The 19,930-nt window shown below is 49.7% G+C and overlaps 1 protein-coding gene across 3 annotated transcripts; it reads right to left on the bottom strand.

Moving 5' to 3' along the window:
* Positions 1 to 1,951: 1,951 nt before the first annotated feature.
* On the bottom strand, positions 1,952 to 18,684 carry ncoa4 (nuclear receptor coactivator 4). Of its 3 annotated transcripts, none has more exons than XM_062519794.1 (11): positions 18,541 to 18,684; positions 12,783 to 12,906; positions 10,742 to 10,882; positions 10,123 to 10,214; positions 9,187 to 9,295; positions 8,876 to 8,971; positions 8,505 to 8,639; positions 6,415 to 7,083; positions 5,094 to 5,732; positions 4,247 to 4,339; positions 1,952 to 4,095 (listed from the first exon to the last, which is right to left on the bottom strand). In XM_062519794.1, exons 1-11 carry the CDS (start codon positions 18,576 to 18,578, stop codon positions 4,090 to 4,092), a joined length of 2,142 nt encoding a protein of 713 aa, XP_062375778.1. In that variant the 5' UTR covers positions 18,579 to 18,684; the 3' UTR covers positions 1,952 to 4,089. The 3 variants fall into 3 exon arrangements, with proteins under 3 accessions (XP_062375778.1, XP_062375775.1, XP_062375776.1); XM_062519791.1 differs by lacking the exon at positions 18,541 to 18,684 and adding an exon at positions 17,013 to 17,171; XM_062519792.1 differs by lacking the exon at positions 18,541 to 18,684 and adding an exon at positions 17,013 to 17,171 and having other exon boundaries at positions 6,415 to 7,080.
* Between the last annotated feature and the right edge of the window lie 1,246 nt (positions 18,685 to 19,930).

The following is a 19,930-nucleotide window of genomic DNA, read 5'->3' as shown; positions in this document are numbered from 1 at the left end:
CGAACACTGCTTTCTTAGCATTCAAAGAATCTCGTTTCCATCCTTGAGTCTTCGCTTTTATGGACCGCACGCCGGGGCCGGTGTGCTGATTAAGCAGCGGAAACGTACTGTGGACTCACAGAGCTCAAGTCACAGAGCTCAACCGCTCTCTCTTTGACAGTAGTGTCCTCAGTAGTGTGGTGTGTGTGTCCTCAGTAGTGTGGTGTGTGTGTCCTCAGTAGTGTCCACAGTAGTGTGGTGTGTGTGTCCTCAGTAGTGTGGTGTGTGTGTCCTCAGTAGTGTGGTGTGTGTGTCCTCAGTAGTGTGGTGTGTGTGTCCTCAGTAGTGTCCTCAGTAGTGTGGTGTGTGTGTCCTCAGTAGTGTGGTGTGTGTGTCCTCAGTAGTGTGGTGTGTGTGTCCTCAGTAGTGTGGTGTGTGTGTCCTCAGTAACCTGCAGTGGAAATCCATGCGGGTACCAAACAGCCTTGATAGGCCTATAGACCTCCTCAGCACACATGCACTAAACAGCCATGATAGGCCTAGATAGACTATAAACATACAGGCCCATGATAGGCCCATATAGACTATAAACATCCTCACCCTACAGGCCCATGAAGATGTGAACGCGAGACCATCTGTAACTGTTGGATTTCGGGTTTTGTTTTTTTGACAAACAGGCAAAAGTGTATGATGATTGATGTTTTCTGACTTTAAACCACATGTAAGCGTTTACACATTAAGGACGTTATGAACATCTCCATCATGACTTTAACCCCCCCCCCCCCCCCCACACACACACACACACACACTATATTGTTCTGTGCATGCAAAACAGGCGTGAGCATTTCACCACACACACACACATACACACACTATATTGTTCTGTGCATGCAAAACAGGCGTGAGCATTTCACCACACACACACACACACACACACACACACACACACACACTATATTGTTCTGTGCATGCAAAACAGACGTGAGCATTTCACGTGTTGGCTTCTTTGTCGGCCTGCTGTAAAAGGGGATTTGGTTTTGACACGACCTTGAACTCAACGACACGACCTTGAACTCAACGACCCACAGCCTGGAGCTGCATCATACACACATGATCTGGCCAGCCGTGAGTCTGACCTACATACAGGACACAGGTAGCCTGACGCCTGGCTAGAGGATTGTCTGAGGTCCCGTTGTGTGTGTGTGATGTGATTTATCAATATGTTTAAACACTAATGGACACTGTGGGATCAGCGGTGTTTAGAGCTCAGAGTCTCGTCTGCGTGTGCTGCACATGATGGGGGGGGGGGGGGGGGGGGGGGGTATCGTCTGCGTGTGCTGCACATGATGGGGGGGGGGGGGGGGGGGGTATCGTCTGCGTGTGCTGCACATGATGGGGGGGGGGGGGGGGGGGGTATCGTCTGCGTGTGCTGCACATGATGGGGGGGGGGGGGGGTATCGTCTGCGTGTGCTGTGCATGATGGGGGGGGGGGGGGGGGGTGTTTGCACAAGTCCAGAGTCTCGTCTGTGTGTGCTGAGTATCTGAAACGTCACGGTAGTATGCAGGAATGTGAACAGGCTCTGGCACACAGGGCAGGTTTAGACTCATATGCACACACACACACACACACACACACACACACACACAGGCTCTGGCACACAGGGCAGGTTTAGACTCGCTCTGATGCGGGCTGTGGACGCTGGTTTGCGTCAAGCACCGGGTACCTGTTCACACACACCTGAGGTACCGGGTACCTGTTCACACACACACCTGAGGTACCGGTACCTGTTCACACACACACCTGTGGTACCGGGTACCTGTTCACACACACACCTGAGGTACCGGGTACCTGTTCACACACACCTGAGTTACCGGGTACCTGTTCACACAGTTTTGGTTCATTGAGATTCTTCACCTGAGAGTTTAAGTACAAAAGTAAGGTGAGGTGTATATACACACACACACAGAGAGATGAGTTTAGAGGGCTTTATTAGGAGTTAGATACGGTACAGGTTTAGGGACACAGAGTGCAAAGCAGAAACCAATAAAATGAACTTTTACATTTTAAAAGAACAGAAAGAGAGAGAGAGGGAGAGGGAGAGAGAGGGGGGTCATATGCCGTGTTTAGTGCCGCACGTCACAGCACGCCAGGCTTGGGGGAGGAGCTTGCCACAGGTGACCACACCTGACCACACAACTGTCCACAGGCGTCACCACAGTGGAAGAGACACGTGCACGCACGCACGCACGCACGCACGCACGCACGCACCTACCTCTTCGCTGGTCCGAGAGGTCAGGGCAGACGGAGACTCGCTGCCGGAATTATCGAGTCGGTCTCTTAAAAAACAAAATGGACTCCAGAGGTCAAGGGTCGCTGCGGATCCTAACGTGTGTCAGAGTGGACGCCCCAACTGCCCCAACTGCCCCAAGCCCAGCGGCTCTGAGTGCTTAAAGAGCTGCGGAACTATCTAAAGGTGAAAGGTCGTAGGTCAGAGAGCTCCAGTGGAGTATAAAGCAGACACACACAGCAGTGGTTATAAAGATACACAATTCCATTTGATAAGTACTAGATTACGGGGAGGAGATTCTGCACCATCAGAAATAAAGACGCTCCACTGAGCCAAGCGTCCATCTGAGACACACACACACACACACACACACACACACACACACACACACACACACACACACACACACACACACATCTGTGCAGACATTCACACACACAGCACATAGTGACAGAATGGAGGTTTTGGACTGCGTTCCACTCTGGAAGGACACACACATGTGCACTCTTTATCACTCACTCAAAAAAAACAAACAACTAACAGGCACGTACTGTATGAGGGAGCGCACTGTGTGTGTGTGTGTGTCTGTGTGTGTGTTTACAATGCATACGGTCTGATTTGACGCATATCTACCTGCTAGCACATAGCAGATGTGTTGCTCATGGAGGCTAACTGACGAGCAGCATCTGAGCACATACGTGTCCTTCAGCACATGACGTATGGATTCCTCACATGACGTATGGATTCCTCACATGACGTATGGATTCCATAAGCTCTGCGCGGGGATAGCTTAGCCTGGCGAACGGGAGCTACTGCTGTATCACATGACGTATGGATTCCATAGGCTCTGGCGCGGGGATAGCTTAGCCTGGCTAACTGGAGCTACTACACATGACGTATGGATTCCATAAGCTCTGCGCGGGGATAGCTTAGCCTGGCTAACTGGAGCTACTACACATGACGTATGGATTCCATAAGCTCTGCGCGGGGATAGCTTAGCCTGGCTAACGGGAGCTACTACTGCGAGAGCCACTGCACGCCACACTCTGGCCTCGTAAAGACGAGTGTTTAGACTCCATAAAAACACTCAAATGGAACTTCAAAAAAGAAATATTTTAAAAAGGGAAAAAGAAACATAAAAAACGCTCCTGTGTTCTAACTCTGGAGTGGGCGTGGCCTAAGTCCCCCTGTGTTCTAACTCTGGAGTGGGCGTGGCCTAAGTCTTGTCTCTGTGTCCTCAGGGTTAAAGTGAAATGAACAGGCCGCCCCCTCCTCTTAACCCTCATAATAATATAATATATAATAATATAATAATAATAAAATATTATCATAGTATAAACTAAAACAGAGGGCTCTGTGTGTTCTGGGTCCCACACGCATATCCTACTGGCTATCATGGCAGCCAATGAGGAGCCAGACACTTATGGGCCTTAGGCCACACCCCCACCTCACCAACTAAACTCACAAACTAAGACAGGAAGAAACAGAAACAGAATAATTATTAGAATTAAAATAATAATAATACAACAGTGAGGGTGGACAGAATACGAGGCAGAAATCCCATGATGCAACAGGTTGGCATGTTAGATCACAGAAGGGCAGCCAACCCCACGGCACACTGGGCCTGGAGGGGTCGAAGGTCGTGGGGCTGGTGGCGGGGTGATGGGAGAGCTGGCGGAAGGAAGCAGGACCCCCAACACACACACACACACACAGAGGGGAAGGCCAGAGAGGATGGCGGATGGCGGATTGCGGGTTGGTGCATCTGTGCAAGTCAGCGGCTCCTCCAGAGATCAGCAGAGGAATTCAGAACAGAGAACGCTCACATCTGCAGCACAAACAAACAAACAAACAAACAAACAAACAAACAAACAACACGTCAGGACAATACCACTATAATCTCACAATCCAACAGGACATCTCCACTCTTGAATAGGGCTAACAGAGGTACAGAGGTGTGTGTGTGTGTGTGTCCTCACCTGTATAGGGGCCGTGTGCAGCCATTTCTCTTTGTCGCTGCTGAGTTTCATACAGGAGAACAGGTCACACACTGTGGGCAGGGCGAGCCGCTCCTAAACACACAACACACACACACACTCATTAACTCCTGAACACACGTACACACACACACACACTTCATCTCCTGAACACACGTACACACACACACTTCATCTCCTGAACACACAACACACACACACACTCATTAACTCCTGAACACACGTACACACACACACTTCATCTCCTGAACACACAACACACACACACATTCATCAACTCCTGAACACACGTTGACACACACATTTCATCTCCTAAACACACACTCATTAACTCCTGAGCACACGTACACACACACACACACACACACACACACACACACACACACACCAACTCATTAACACCTGAGCACACGTAAACACAAACCCATTAACTCGGCACAGGTGCAACATTAACACACACATTGACCTTTGGATGAGGAGAGGAAGTGTGTGTGTGGTCAGCTGATAAGGCAGCCGGCCCTATCTCCCCTGACCTGCTGCTTCAGCACTACAGCAGCTACACACACACACACACACACACACACACACACACACACACACAAGGTGACCAGGTGGCAATTCTTCAGTTCAGAGTGTGTGTGCGGCGTGGCCTTTTATCCACACACAAACCGCAGTTTTGATCCCTGAAAACTATTATCAATAAATATTCTACCCCCCCCGAACCCCCAAACCCCCACCTGTGCCTGGGCATACGCATACACACACACACACACACACACACACCTGTGCCTGGGCATACGCATACGCATACACACACACACACACACACCTGTGCCTGGGCTCTCTTGCGTAGGAGCCACTTGTCCTCCTCTGCGTCTGTGCTGCTGGGCGTGTCCTGCGTCTGGGGGGTCACCGGGGTCACAGGGGTCACTGGGGTCACAGGGGTCACTGGGGTCAGCACCCAGGCCTCGGGCTGCAGCGGCGTGTGGAAGGGGCTCTCTGCACCGGGCGTCTTGTAGAGCGAGCTGCGCTCCTCGCGACTGGCCTTCTCCTGCCCGCAGCTGGGCGACGCGCCGCGAGGACACACCCACGCCGAGAGGGACGAGTGTGTGTGTGCGTGTGTGTGTGCGGGACTGGACGCTGCTGGCATCGCTGCTCTGCCCGCGCCTCTGCCCGGGTGCAGCCAGGCCTCCAGGATGGCGTGGACCTTCTGCTCCTGCTGCTGGTGCGGGTAGCGGGCGCTCTTCTCCGCGGGCACCCCGTTCTTGTCGCGCGGCTCCGTGGGCACCCCGTTCTTGTCCTGCTGCTGGTGCGGGTAGCGGGCGCTCTTCTCCGTGGGCACCCCGTTCTTGTCCCGGCCCTCCTGCTGCAGCAGCCAGGTGGCCAAGGCCTCGCGCCCGCAGTTGTCCTCACACACACACTGGGCGAAGGTGCCGCAGGGCTCGTTGGCACGGCACGCCTGCTCCACCTGTGGACACAAATCCAGTTTAGTCCTACAGCACACACACACACACACACACACACACACACACACACACACCAGAGCTGATGTGCGATAGGTATATAGTTAATGTTTCGCTAATGTTTGCTAGCAGTTATGTTAATAATGTTAATATGCTAATCAGATTGCTTAGCTAGCTTAGCTCATGTTTGCTAGCAGTTTTGCTAACAATGTTAACTATGCTAGCAATGCTAACCATGCTATTCAGGTTGCTTAGCTAACTTGGCTAATGATTTCTAACAGTTATGTTAAAACTATGCTAACTATGTTAATAATTCTAACTATGCTAACAATGCTAACCAAGTTGATTAACTAACTTGGCTAATGATTTCTAACAGTTATGCTAAAAATGCTAACTATGCTTACCATGCTAACTAGCTAACTTCATAATCACAATGTTAAGTCCATGGGGACATTTTGATACGTTTTTAATTAATAATTCAAAAAGTGTTAAAGTTACAGAGATGAAAAATACATAGCTTAAGTCACCTAAGTAAGGCCTACGCAGCGCAGTTTGAATGAAGTTTCTACGTTAAACGGTTGAAGCTGAATTAAACGCACAAAAAGTGTCAGCGGAATAATAGGAATACTTTGGATAACAGTAGAGGGCATTTTCATGCACTCTAATAATGAACGACGGAACACACACCTGGGCGCCGGATGCCCGCTGCAGCCACAGTTCCACGGCGGCGGCGGGAGAGACGGGCACAGCGAGGGGGGTGGTGGCGGTGGCGGTGGTGGTCATGGCGACGGGGGTGGTGGCGGTGGCGGGTGTGGCGTTGCCGGAGGAGGGGGGCGGGGTCTTGAGGCACACGAGGTCGCCCAGGTTCTCGATCTCAAAAGTGGGCGTGGTCACCTTGCTGCCGCAGCACGAGCCGCAGCTGGAGGGGGCGGGGCCTGAGGGGGCGGGGCCTGGCAGCCACTCGCTGGACGAGAAGCGCTCCTGGAACGGCTGGAACACGGCGGCCTTCCAGCGGTCAGCGTCGCTCACGCTCACGCCCACGCCGCCCGACTCGGGCGCCGCCATGATCAGCCAATCAGCGAGCTCCTCGGGGCCGCCCGGCTGCATCTCGGACTCGGACTCGGCCTCGTCCTCCGTCAGGTGGAAGTCGGACTCGTCGATCTTCTCGTCCTCCGTCAGGTGGAAGTCGGACTCGTCGATCTTCTCGATGGAGAAGGTGGAGTTGGAGGAGGAGCTGGCGCTGCTGTCGGCCCGCTCTCTGATTGGCTGCTTCTCCCGCAGAAGCCACGCCTCCAGGTCCTTCAGCTGACCCCAGGCGCGCTGGAAGTCGAAGGTGGTCAGGGGCACGACGACCTGCTACGGAGAGAGACGAGGGACAAAACACAACAGGACATCAGGACAAACAACTCTCTCAACAGGACATCAGAACACACAACTCCACTCAACAGGACATCAGAACACACAACTCCACTCAACTCTGTGCTGTTTCTACAGGACAAACAACTCCTCTCAACACTGTTCTGTTTCTACAGGACAAACAACTCCACTCAACACTGTTCTGTTTCTACAGGACAAACAACTCCTCTCAACTCTGTGCTGTTTCTACAGGACAAACAACTCCTCTCAACTCTGTGCTGTTTCTACAGGACACACAACTCCACTCAACTCTGTACTGTTTCTACAGGACAAAACTACTCCTCTCAACTCTGTGCTGTTTCTACAGGACACACAACTCCACTCAACTCTGTACTGTTTCTACAGGACAAAACTACTCCTCTCAACTCTGTGCTGTTTCTACAGGACAAAACTACTCCACTCAACACTGTGCTGTTTCTACAGGACAAAACTACTCCACTCAACACTGTGCTGTTTCTACAGGACACACAACTCCACTCAACACTGTACTGTTTCTACAGGACAAAGGTGCCATCACTCTTCAAATCAAAATTACATGTTGCTGAATTACATTATTTTAATATTATAATAAATAATTTCCCAACGATTAGCGGCTTATACATTGATTTAGCAAACTAATACACAAGGGCAGTGAATATGGTATTAACATGGTTTTGTTCCTTATGACTTGCATAACACACTCTCCTGTGGCGAACACACACACTTGTGCTGAGAATGTGTGAATATATTTGCTTAGTTCTGTGACACCCTTGGATAACCCCCCTCCCATGAGCAGAGTGTACACTAGTGGACATCAGGGGGAACTACACCCCTCCCACACACACACACACACACACTGCCTGGCATTCCCCTCCCTGGATTTCCCAAACCTGTTCCGTGGGTGACCTATTCCGCACAAGGAACCGCTCACACACGGAACAGAAGCACGAGGAACCGCTCACACACGGAACAGAAGCACAAGGACACACACACACACACACACACACACACACACACACACACACACACACAGACGGAACAGAAGCACAGGCGCTCCACGTCAGAGCTCATTGTGAGGAGCACAACAGCCTCACGTCAGCAGGAACCTGCCACAAGGCTTTAGGAGCAGAAGAACCTGTTCTGTGTGTGTGTACGTGTGTGCTTGTGTGTGTGTGTCTGTGTGTGTGTGTGTGCGTGCGTGCGTGCGTATGGTGTGTGGGTGTGTGCGTGTGTGTGTGTGTGTGTGTGTGTGTGTATGCGTGCGTGTGTATGCGTGCGTGCGTATGGTGTGTGTGTATGGTGTGTGTGTGTGTGCGTGTCTCTCTCTCTCAGGTCTCTCTACAGGGCTTCACACAGCTAGGGAGGGCCCAATCAGATCTCACCTGGGGCTGCTCTTTGGGGGCGATCAGCCAATCCTGGGTGTTTTTGCTGAACTGGCGTCCAATAGGAGCGCTTGTTACTGGCCTGTTTCCCAGGAGCCAGTCAGCCAGAGGGGTGCTGCACTCCGACTCCATCTTCTGAAAAAGAACACAGCCGGGTTACACACAAGCGCACACACACACACACACACACACACACACACAGCCGGGTTACACACAAGCACACACACACACACACACACACACATTTATACACACACACAGCTGGGGTTACACACAAGCACACATTTATACACACAATTGAGTGTGTCACTGTATTGTGTTATTGTGTGAGTGTGTGTGTGTGTGTGTGTGTGTGTGGTAAAGAGACTCACCTGCTTCTTGGCAGCCACAGGGCAGTTGTGCTGCAGCCAGGGCCTCTCCACAGAGCTGGAGCTGGGGGTGGGGGGGGAGGAGACGGCCAACACCTCCTGAGAGACACACACACACTCATACTCATTAGCCTACTGGTCTAGCAGGACTGGACTGTGTATGTGTGTGTGTGTGTGTGTGTGTGTCCAGCTGGCCTCTGGTCAGGGCAGCAGGTCAGCAGGCTTAAGGGCTCAGGCTCTATCAGGCTATATTAAGAGTGAGTTACGCTAGTGTGTGTGTGTGTGTGTGTGTGTGTGTGTGTGTGTGTGTGTACCTGTGTGTTGATGGTCCCAAAGGAGGTGATGGCCTGGCGCAGGGTACGAGCGTCGGCCTGGAAACTCATCTCAGGGGTCTCCTCTGGACTCAGGTTCAGAGACGACAACCTACACACACACACACACACCCATTATTAATGACATGAAACACACACACACACACACACAGTCAGTCAGTCAGTCATACACAAACACACACTCGTACACAAACACTCACAAAAACACTCACACACACAAAACCACACACACACACACTCATACACAAACACATCACACACAATAATAGACATCACTTCCAGAATCACCTCCATTTTTAAAGCACACCGCACACAGCATGGCTGGTCCAATCAGAACCCCCCCCCCCCCCCCCCCCCCACTATCCCTCTCTTGGTCCAATCAGAACTTCCACACCCCCATTCCGCCCAGACTGAACCCAAACGAACCTAGGATGGGCCAATCGGAACACACACACACACACACACACACACATACACACACTACCCTCCACTGGGCCAATCGGAAACCCACACCAACACACACGCCCCTCCGAGAAGCTTCACTACTAAGTGGAAACAGTCTCTGAACTACTGCTGTTTATCCCCAGCTTGTCCAGACACACACACACACACACACACACAGGTTTCTAAGGTAAGCAGGGTGGTCATCATTACAGGCCATTATCATAACACAAACACACACACACACAGACACACACCTGAGATTAGAGAAGCCACACACACACACACACACACACACACCTGAGATTAGAGAAGCCACACAGCCTCTATTCACTACTCAGACTGCTGCCTCCAAAACAATAATTTACACTGATGGCTCCGTCTCATACAAACACACACACACTCTGTCAGACATACACACACCATCTCCCACTCCCTCCCTCCCTCCCGCACACACACACAAACACACACACTTACTTCTCCAGGCAGCTGGTGAGCTGGTTGGCCAGGTCGTGGTTGTTGTGAGAGTTCTCCAGCTGGTGGATCAGGACGTCAAACTGGCCTCGAAGCTGCAGGAGGACACACACACACACACACACACACACACACACACACAAAATCAGAAGAGAAGCAGAGATGTGAGAGGCACGCTGCTGATTCCAGGTCACCACTAATGACATTTTAGAATTTTCCAACCATCCCCACCGCACGGCCAAACACACACACACACACACACCACATCCTTTTCCAACTATTCAAACCGCACGGCCAAACAGTGGGCAGTGTCTGCACGCGAGACATGCTCAGTTCCCCTTTAGAATTGCCCAGACAGTCCAGTCCAGACCAGACCTGTGTGTGTGTGTGTGTGACTGACCCAGTAGAGCTGCTGGAGCTGGTACAGAATGGTGTGTGTGTGTGTGTGTGTGTGTGTGTGTGTGTGTGTGTGTGTGACTGACCCAGTAGAGTTGCTGTAGCTGGTAGAGAATGGTGTGTGTGTGTGTGTGTGTGTGTGTGTGTGTGTGTGTGTGACTGACCCAGTAGAGTTGCTGTAGCTGGTAGAGAATGGTGTGTGTGTGTGTGTGTGTGTGTGACTGACCCAGTAGAGCTGCTGGAGCTGGTGCTGCAGGGCTTCAGCCTTGAGCTGCTCCACCAGGTCGATCTGCTCTCTCAGCCACACCTCACGAGAGCGCAGGAACTCCAGGTGACGACTAATACAGGTGTGCAGCTGAGACTTCACCTGGAGAGAGGGAGAGAGGGAGAGAGAGAGAGAGAGAGAGAGAAAAGAGAAGAGAAAAAGAAGAAGAGAAGAAAAGAGAAGAGAAGAGAAAAGGAGAGGAGAGGAGAGGAGAGAGAGATGAGTAAAAAACACACACACACACACTCTCTCTCTGCAGACTACTTGACCCTGATTGATTTCAGTGTGAGCAGGTGACTAATCTCAGTCCTGGCCGCTCTACCTTCACCTTCCTACAGAGCTGCTTCAGCCCGTTACCTGTACAGACGGTGTGTGTCCTGACGCAGGTGACGTGCGCGCGTGTGTGCGTGTGTGTGTGTCCGTCCGCGGCTTGCAGAGTAGGTTGAGGCGTAGTGTCCAGTAGTGTCCAGGAGCCAGAGGAGCTGCAGTATGAGTGCTCACATCTCCTGCGTCTCTTTATATCCCAGAGGAGCATCCCACCCCTCCCGCCTCCACACACACACACACACACACACACACACACACACACACACCCCACCCCTCCCGCCTCCACACACACACACACACACACACACCCCACCCCTCCCACCTCCACACACACACACACACACACATCCCACCCCTCCCGCCTCCACACCCACACACACACACACCCCACCCCTCCCGCCTCCACACACACACACACACACACACACACACACACACACACACACCCCTCCCGCCTCCACACCCACCGCCCCATAACCACCGCAACAATAATTAACTCTGGTCAGGTCAACACACACACAGCGCTGTGGGCACCTCACACACACACACACACACACACACACACAGGGTGTGGGCTCGTAATGGGCACCTGTCACACATCACGAGTGTGTCTCATCAGGCTCCTTTTGAGGAGAAAAGCGCCTGTTGTTCCCCATAAAGACGGGAGATTAGGCAAAGAGCTACACACACACACACACACACAATAAAGCTCATTTTGTGACTCAAAGGCGCCCTGAATAGATGCAGCATCAGCAAGACCGCTTATCGCTCACGTTTAGGGACTTGAAAATAACCCTGAACTCCCAACGTGCTGAAAACACACTATATGGGCCAACACCATCATATAGACCATCACCCTGACACACTTTACCCACCAACACACACCTGACACACTTTACCCACCAACACACACCTGGATGTGCCGACACATGTGATGCACACCTTCTCTACGGATGGGGTGTGTGTGGAAATATGTTTTCAAGTGTGTAAGAGACGACAGGAGTGTGCGTGTGTGTACACATACTTGAGCAGGTTATGTCTGACTAAGTCTCAGTCTTTACAACAATGGCTAGTTGTGTTGTCTTTTCTCTTTTGTGTGTGTGTGTGTGTGTGTGTACCTCTCTGGAGTTGTCCCTGAGGAGGGTCTCAGTCTGTGTGTGTGTGTGTGTGTGTGTGTGTGCCTCTCTGGAGTTGTCTCTGAGGAGGGTCTCAGTCTGTGTGTCTGTGTGTGTGTGCGTGTGTGTGTGTGTGTGTGTACCTCTCTGTAGTTGTCTCTGAGGAGGGTTTCTGTGTGTGTGTGTCTGTGTGTGTGTGCGTGTGTGTGTGTGTGTGTGTGTGTGTACCTCTCTGGAGTTGTCTCTGAGGAGGGTTTCTGTGTGTGTGTGTGTGTGTGTGTGTGTGTGTGTGTGTGTGTGTGTGTGTGTGTGTGTGTGTGTGTGTGTGTACCTCTCTGGAGTTGTCTCTGAGGAGGGTTTCTGTGTGTGTGTGTGTGTGTGTGTGTGTGTGTACCTCTCTGGAGTTGTCTCTGAGGAGGGTCTCGGTGTGTGTGTGTGTGTGTGTGTGTGTGTGTGTGTGTGTGTGTGTGTGTGTGTGTGTGTGTGTGTGTGTGTGTGTACCTCTCTGGAGTTGTCTCTGAGGAGGGTCTCTGTGTGTGTGTGTGTGTGTGTGTGTGTACCTCTCTGGAGTTGTCTCTGAGGAGGGTCTCAGCCTTCATCACTCCAGCGATGGCCTCCTCCAGCTGGGCACGAGCCTGCGTACACTGCTTCAGTGCACTCTTCTCCTTCTCCTCACCAGGCATCCTACACACACACACACACACACACACACACACACAGATAAAGATCCAGTGAGACATTGCACAGACACACATTTAAATACCACATTTTACAGCAACCAATGCTCCAGTATTGTAAAAGATGGAAATTCAGTGTGTGTGTGTGTGTGAGAGTCACATGTCTGTGCCCACATTCTACCATTGTGTTTGGAATTTTCAAAACAACCCAGATGTGTCACTGTAGACTTGTTTCAGATGCCCAACCTGTGCTTTGTCTAACAGCACAAAGGCCACAGCGGCTCTCTCTTTTCAAACGGGGACTTTTATTGTGCAATACAGAGTTTCTGGAACTTTCCAAACAGCAGGTGACTTTGTTTAGCGCACGCGGCCTCCTGCCTCAACCCTGCGGCCGACAGAGGCCTCGTCCCTCTCATCAAGGAAGCACATGAATAGAGGGAGAGTGTGTGTGTGTGTGTGTGTGTGTGTGTGTGTGTGTGTGTGTGTGTGTGGCACATGAATAGAGGGAGTGTGTGTGTGTGTGTGTGTGTGTGTGTGTGTGTGTGGCACATGAATAGAGGGAGTTTTCGCGCCACAAGCCTGCAGCTGTATTTCACTTCCTTTTCCTGTGAAACACGCAAGCTTCTTCACTTTCACAGGGGCGGGGCAGGAGAACGGGGCAGGACGGGGCAGAACGGGGCAGAACAGGGCAGAACAGGGCAGAACAGGGCAGGAGTACGGGGCAGAACAGGGCAGGACGGGGCAGAACAGGGCAGGAGAACGGGGCAAGAGAACGGGGCAGAACGGGGCAGGAGAACGGGGCAGAACGGGGCAGAACGGGGCAGGAGAACGGGGCAGGAGAACGGGGCAGAACAGGGCAAGGGGCAGGTGACTGCTGTGCCATGTCTCAGCTAACAAGAGAGATCAGATGGATAGATACTCAATACATCCCGACAAGAGAGATCAGATCCACAGATACTTTATACATCCCGACAAGAGAGATCAGATCGATAGATACTTTATACATCCCGACAAGAGAGATCAGATCCACAGATACTTTATACATCCCGACAAGAGAGATCAGATCGATAGATACTTTATACATCCCGACAAGAGAGATCAGATCGATAGATACTCTATACATCCCGACAAGAGAGATCAGATCGATAGATACTCTATACATCCCGACAAGAGAGATCAGATGGATAGATACTCTACACATCCCGACAAGAGAGATCAGATCGATAGATACTCTATACATCCCGACAAGAGAGATCAGATCGATAGATACTTTATACATCCCGAGGGCACATTTAGAGCTCAGAGTTTTCAGGTTCAGCTTCCTGCTCTGCTATTTAGCAGCCTTCATCATCATCATCATCATGAAGGTCAGAGGTCAACTCTGAATGCGGGCCAGATCAGGGCCAGATCAGGGACACTGGACCGCTGTGTGAGGTGCTCTGGGCAGGGGGTGTGTGTGCTGTGTGAGGTGTGCTCTGGGCAGGGGGTGTGTGTGCTGTGTGAGGTGTGCTCTGGGAGGGTGTGTGTGTGCTGTATGGTGTGCTCTGGGATGACATGTGTGTGTGTGTGTGGACCGCTGTGTGTGTGTGTGTGTGTGTGTGTGTGTATAGTGTGCTCTGGGATGGCATGTGTGTGTGTGTGTGTGTGTGGACCGCTGTGTGTGTGTGTGTATGGTGTGCTCTGGGACGGCATGTGTGTGTGTGTGGTGTGGGCTGGGATGGCGTGTGAGTGTGAGCGCCTGCCAGAGAGTTTCAGACGTAAAGGCAAGCGCGCACACACACACAGGTGCCATAAATATCCCGCACGTTCCTGTTACAGCAGCAGCAGTCAGTGTCCCGGGATATCACATCCGCACACGGGACTCATTTCCACGAAAGCAGCCGCACACACACACACACACACACACACACACACACACACACACACACACACACACTGGCATTTAAAGAACAGGCCCGCCATACCTCTCCACTCACATGCCAACCCTGGTGGCTGCCTTCCCGTGCATGTGCACACTGCACACACACACACACACACACTTCTGTGTGGCACACAGCTGGATTAGGCCTAATTGTTGAGGTTTTGAAGTACTGTGGTTCTTATTAGCGGGGTGTGCAACTCATTCTGACAACAACAACCCTGAAGATCACCAACAAACATCAAAACACACACCCACACCCTAAAGACTCATCGTCCATCATAGTGGACTGCAAAATAAAGCTTTTGTTCTCTGGGGACACTGAGGTGAGTGACACACACACACACACACACACACACACACACACACACGTGTCAGGTATGCGGCAATGCTGTCTGAAGTGATCACTCTGACCAGACACCGGGACCAGAGTCCTCCCATGGCCACACACACACACACACACACACACGAGCCCTTTTCATCCTGAAACACAGGAGGGCTAAACCGTGTGTTTGCTCAATACCCCACATTAGTTCTGCTGTGAATATTCCCGACGCTGTGAGAACATGAAGCCGCAGCGATTAGCTGATGGGGGCAGAGTGCACAGTGCACAGCATACAGCATGTTCTTATGAAGCACACACACACACACACACACACACACACACACACACACACACACACACACACACACACACACACACACACACACACACACACACACACACACACACACACACACACACACACACACACACACACACACACACACACACACACACACACACACACACACACACACACACACACACACACACACACACACACACACACACACACACACACACACACACACACACACACAGTACTTATGAAGCAAACTTTGCCCCAAAGACTAGCGCTGAATGCTGATACAGTGCAGCAGGACTGTACAAAGGGTCAGGTGTCCACTCGGCCCCCCAAGGGTAAATCATCTGCCCCCCCGAGGGCAAATCATCTGCCCAGGCCCAGACACGGCACTGTGACCGCACACTTCCCTCTTCCACACAAAGGAATGTGCATACGGAATAACCAGCACAGAATTCCCCAAAACTTCCCTAAAACGGCCTGAGTTCTAGCCTCCACATAATATACACTGTATTTTAGTTTTATTATAGAGTCAAAGAAAATGAAACACAAGACATCCACTAGACACCTTGGATTAAGTAGAATTGACTGAAATGTTCGTAGTGAAACTCTTTCACAACAAACAAACTGTATCAAGTTTGGCCAACAAACAAGTGCTTGCAGAATAGATTTCCCAACACAGAGCTGGGTGAGTTACGGCACTTTCCCTTTTCTCTCGCGCAATCAATAGTGCCGATTACTAAATCACACGCAAGGTCATTCCAAGACCCTCAGGTATTATGTGGACATGTCCCTACGCCATATATGCAACCAACAGCAGGCAGAAAATATACTAAGTATGGCTCCCAAACTCAAACGACAAACATACGGCCAGCTGAAGCTGTTACGGGTGATAGTACTACTTATCACGGAGATAAGTCGCGACAGGGCAGGCTGCTTGGGGCGATACCGGCCTCTGAGCATGGAAACAAGATCGGGCAAAATTCAATTAAGGCCAAAGAGATGACTTGTAAACAAAATGACCTCCTGTACAATAGGAGGAAGCTCCTCTCAATGTAGCCTTAATCGAACAAAATTCCAACTCCTTCCTTTCCTGACCTTGAACGCCCAGTTATGTTCAGTAAACAAAACGCACTGCGCATTACTGACAGACCATAAAAGATACAATGTAAACACGCTCTTCACACTGGCAAGAGTATATGAAGAGTTTGCAGGTCAGAGAAAACAGCTGCATAGTGTCCGCCGGAGCAGCATTGTTGAAATGCTACCACCAGCTAGCTAGTTGGCTCAATTCTCCTGACAAACTCAGCCGGTCGAGTTCTTTCAGAATAACCACGTAATTGTGGCAAAAAAACCGAACGATTAATTTCCGTTACTGACATCAGTACTTGTGAGTATGCAAGACTGTCACAATATGAATGTTTGAACTACTGTCCTTGAATGCGGTGTTTTGTTAGCATAGCTCTGCTGTTGTGCAAGCTCAGCTGATAAAATGGTGGACATAAGACTAGCTTGCTAGCTACAAACAGCACTTTTGGCCTCGAATCAAAGTACGTAATTTTTTCCTACCTCGTCTTGTTGAAAGTATCTAAATTCGGAGAATACTGCGCGTCCTGTTGTGTAGGCTTCCTCTTCATAACATAAAACACTGAGCATTAGATGTTTGCTTTCATGATTTTATCTGTCGAACAACCCTCGGCTGACTGCGACGTCATCAGCAGTGACGCAGCGCAGTCGCCTCCACCAGCGCTATCGCATTCCGCACGTACGCACCATATGAGGGAGGGGGCCCCCACCGCCAGGGAAGCTGCGAAGGGCCGGCCGGGTAGTACTCTTACCCAGAAGAGCGGCTGCCTTTCCAATTAAAACAGGATCAGACGACCAGTGCTGCCAAGTTCCCTTCTCTGCGTTAGCAAACCTGATTAGACCATCACAAAGGGTTTTTTTTCGCGCTGAACTGCTATTGTGTAAAGTCATCTGAAATAGATCTGATGAGGTCTCCGAGATGGACAGCTATTTACCTGGTCAAAGGAGTCAACCAACAACAGAGAGTGACCGATATTAGTGAGATATTGGTGTTACAGCACGAACCACAACCACAACCACACGCTTTGAAGAGTGGATATCCCAACGTCATTTTACAAATCCGAAACACTGGGACAACATGTCCTAAATGTGCTGATGCTGGCACAGACTTCTCCCATCACTGGCACACGCCTGAGTTACTAACATACAGCAGTCACTAATTACTCAGATGAGCAACTGAATATGTGAACATTTCGTTTGAAATCTCAGCCCACGACCAACAGAGTACATCACTAAGATGTATGAATCAAATGCCACCAACAAGAGACAGACATAGAGGCAAATGCATGGCTGTGAAAAATGCCTTAATGTGAAAATAAGTAGACAAATCAAAACAACTATTGATGCCAACAGGCAAGTGCAACTCTTGGATTTCCCCTTGGGGATCAATAAAGTGTCTATATACTGGTCATTTGAACAGTATTTCAAGGAGTTTAGCAATTCATATTGGTTTCGATCAGTGAATTGTCTTGGCACTGTAAACAATGAAGTGACATCCATCTATCTTACTCCTTGTTTATGGAGCCACAGGTATTACCCTTAGATAATGCGTGTGGCCTCACCGACCAGGAGAACCTTTTAAAGAAATGCTACATTTGGAAACAAACTAATCCAAATGTGTTCACGCGTCATTAAATACACGGCACTGCTGCTCACATCACACGCAGTAAGTTCGTATGTCGTTAACCCCCCTAGCTGCTAGTACGTAGAACTTGCTAGGTTGGTTTAGCGTTTGCTAAGTAACTAAGTAACTTTGGCCAGAAAGAGCTTGCCAATAACAAACATCAGACGTATCTTTTGAGGACAGTCAAACGTTGACATTGAAACATCTCTACACCATCAACTTTTAATCATGAGACAGGAAAGCTAATTCCATAGCTAACGTTAGGTAAGCCTTAGCTGCTAGCTAGCTTAGTTTAGCAAGGTAGCCTTAGCTAAATAATGTTACTTCGACCAATAGATTAAATGATAACACTAATTTCTCAGATACTCAACAACTTTGTTCACTTACCTAGATCCCTTGGGTGACAGCTTGGATTTAGATGCCATCGAGTTTTTTGAGTTACAAAAGTGCCAAGACGGCAGCTACCGGCAAATTTCCCCGGCACGGTAGACGTCAAGCATGGAACACCGCTGGAAAAATGCACGCAATGGAAATACGTCATGACGTTACTTCCCTTTCAAAGAGCACGCCCACAGACCAGCAGACATATTTGTAGCAGAAATGTGGCCAAGTAGATGTGGCAGACTCTTAATTTACTACTAATGCTGACACCTTGTGGATGACAGAAGTAGCGGCCTGATGAAAACAGGGCACAATGAAGCCTACCGAAGGAGAGATCATGAATCATCAGCTAGAATAGGCCATACAATGAATCCTGGTATTTACAATAGCATATCCAAACAGAATAGAACAGAATAATTCTTTAAAATTTGCCATGGCTGAGTAAAACTCTTTTATACATCAATCTATCCTATTGTTAAACCAACCAACATAAAACCCAGTAGAATATTCAGAACGGAAAAGAACAGAATAGCATATCTTTATTTGCCATTGGCACAGTGTACACCAAGACTGAAGTACTATACTTAGTGCAAAGAGTAATATGTATGTGTATACACACACACACACACACACACACACACACATATATATATATATATATATATATATATATATATATATACATATATGAAGTACTATACTTAGTGCAAAGAGTAATATGTATGTATACACACACACACACACACACACACATATATATATATATATGCTAAAAACAATAAAAATAGATTCCTAAATGGTAAAGAGAAGAAACACATACAGTAAGACAACAATCACACATCCACATTCCGTTTAGCCCAGAGACCCAGTTCCAGAGCCCTTTCCCTGTCACTGCAAGTTAGAGATTAGGAGAGTTTAGTCTGTTTACATCAGTGGGGTAGAAACTGTTCCTAAATCTGCGTGATTTGTACTTATTGATCTGCACCATGTGCCTGATGGCACTAGTCCAGACATGGCCACGGTGTGATGAGGCCTTCAGAATGTTTCGTGCATTCCTAAGGCAACGGGAACTGTGTAGTTCTTCCAAAGATGTAATGTTTGTGGTAATGTTTTATGGATGTCCGTTGGTGTTATACTTCTTACATGTATGTGTCTGTCCTTCTTCTGAAATGATCTGCCTAGGGATGCAAAAACAATTCCAGCCCTGACTGACAACACAGTTATATTATGTTGTATGTTATTGCAACTTCCCAGGGCTTATCTAAACCGTATTAGCACACAACATGACAGGACTAAACCGTATTAGCACCCACCACAACATGACAGGACTAAACCCTATTAGCACCCACCACAACATGACAGGACTAAACCCTATTAGCACACAACATGACAGGAC

The sequence above is a fragment of the Sardina pilchardus genome, chromosome 18 (assembly GCF_963854185.1).
Source record: "Sardina pilchardus chromosome 18, fSarPil1.1, whole genome shotgun sequence".
NCBI lineage: Eukaryota > Metazoa > Chordata > Actinopteri > Clupeiformes > Clupeidae > Sardina > Sardina pilchardus.
Note: the sequence above shows the minus strand (reverse complement) of the source record. Positions and strands in the feature narration are given on the sequence as shown.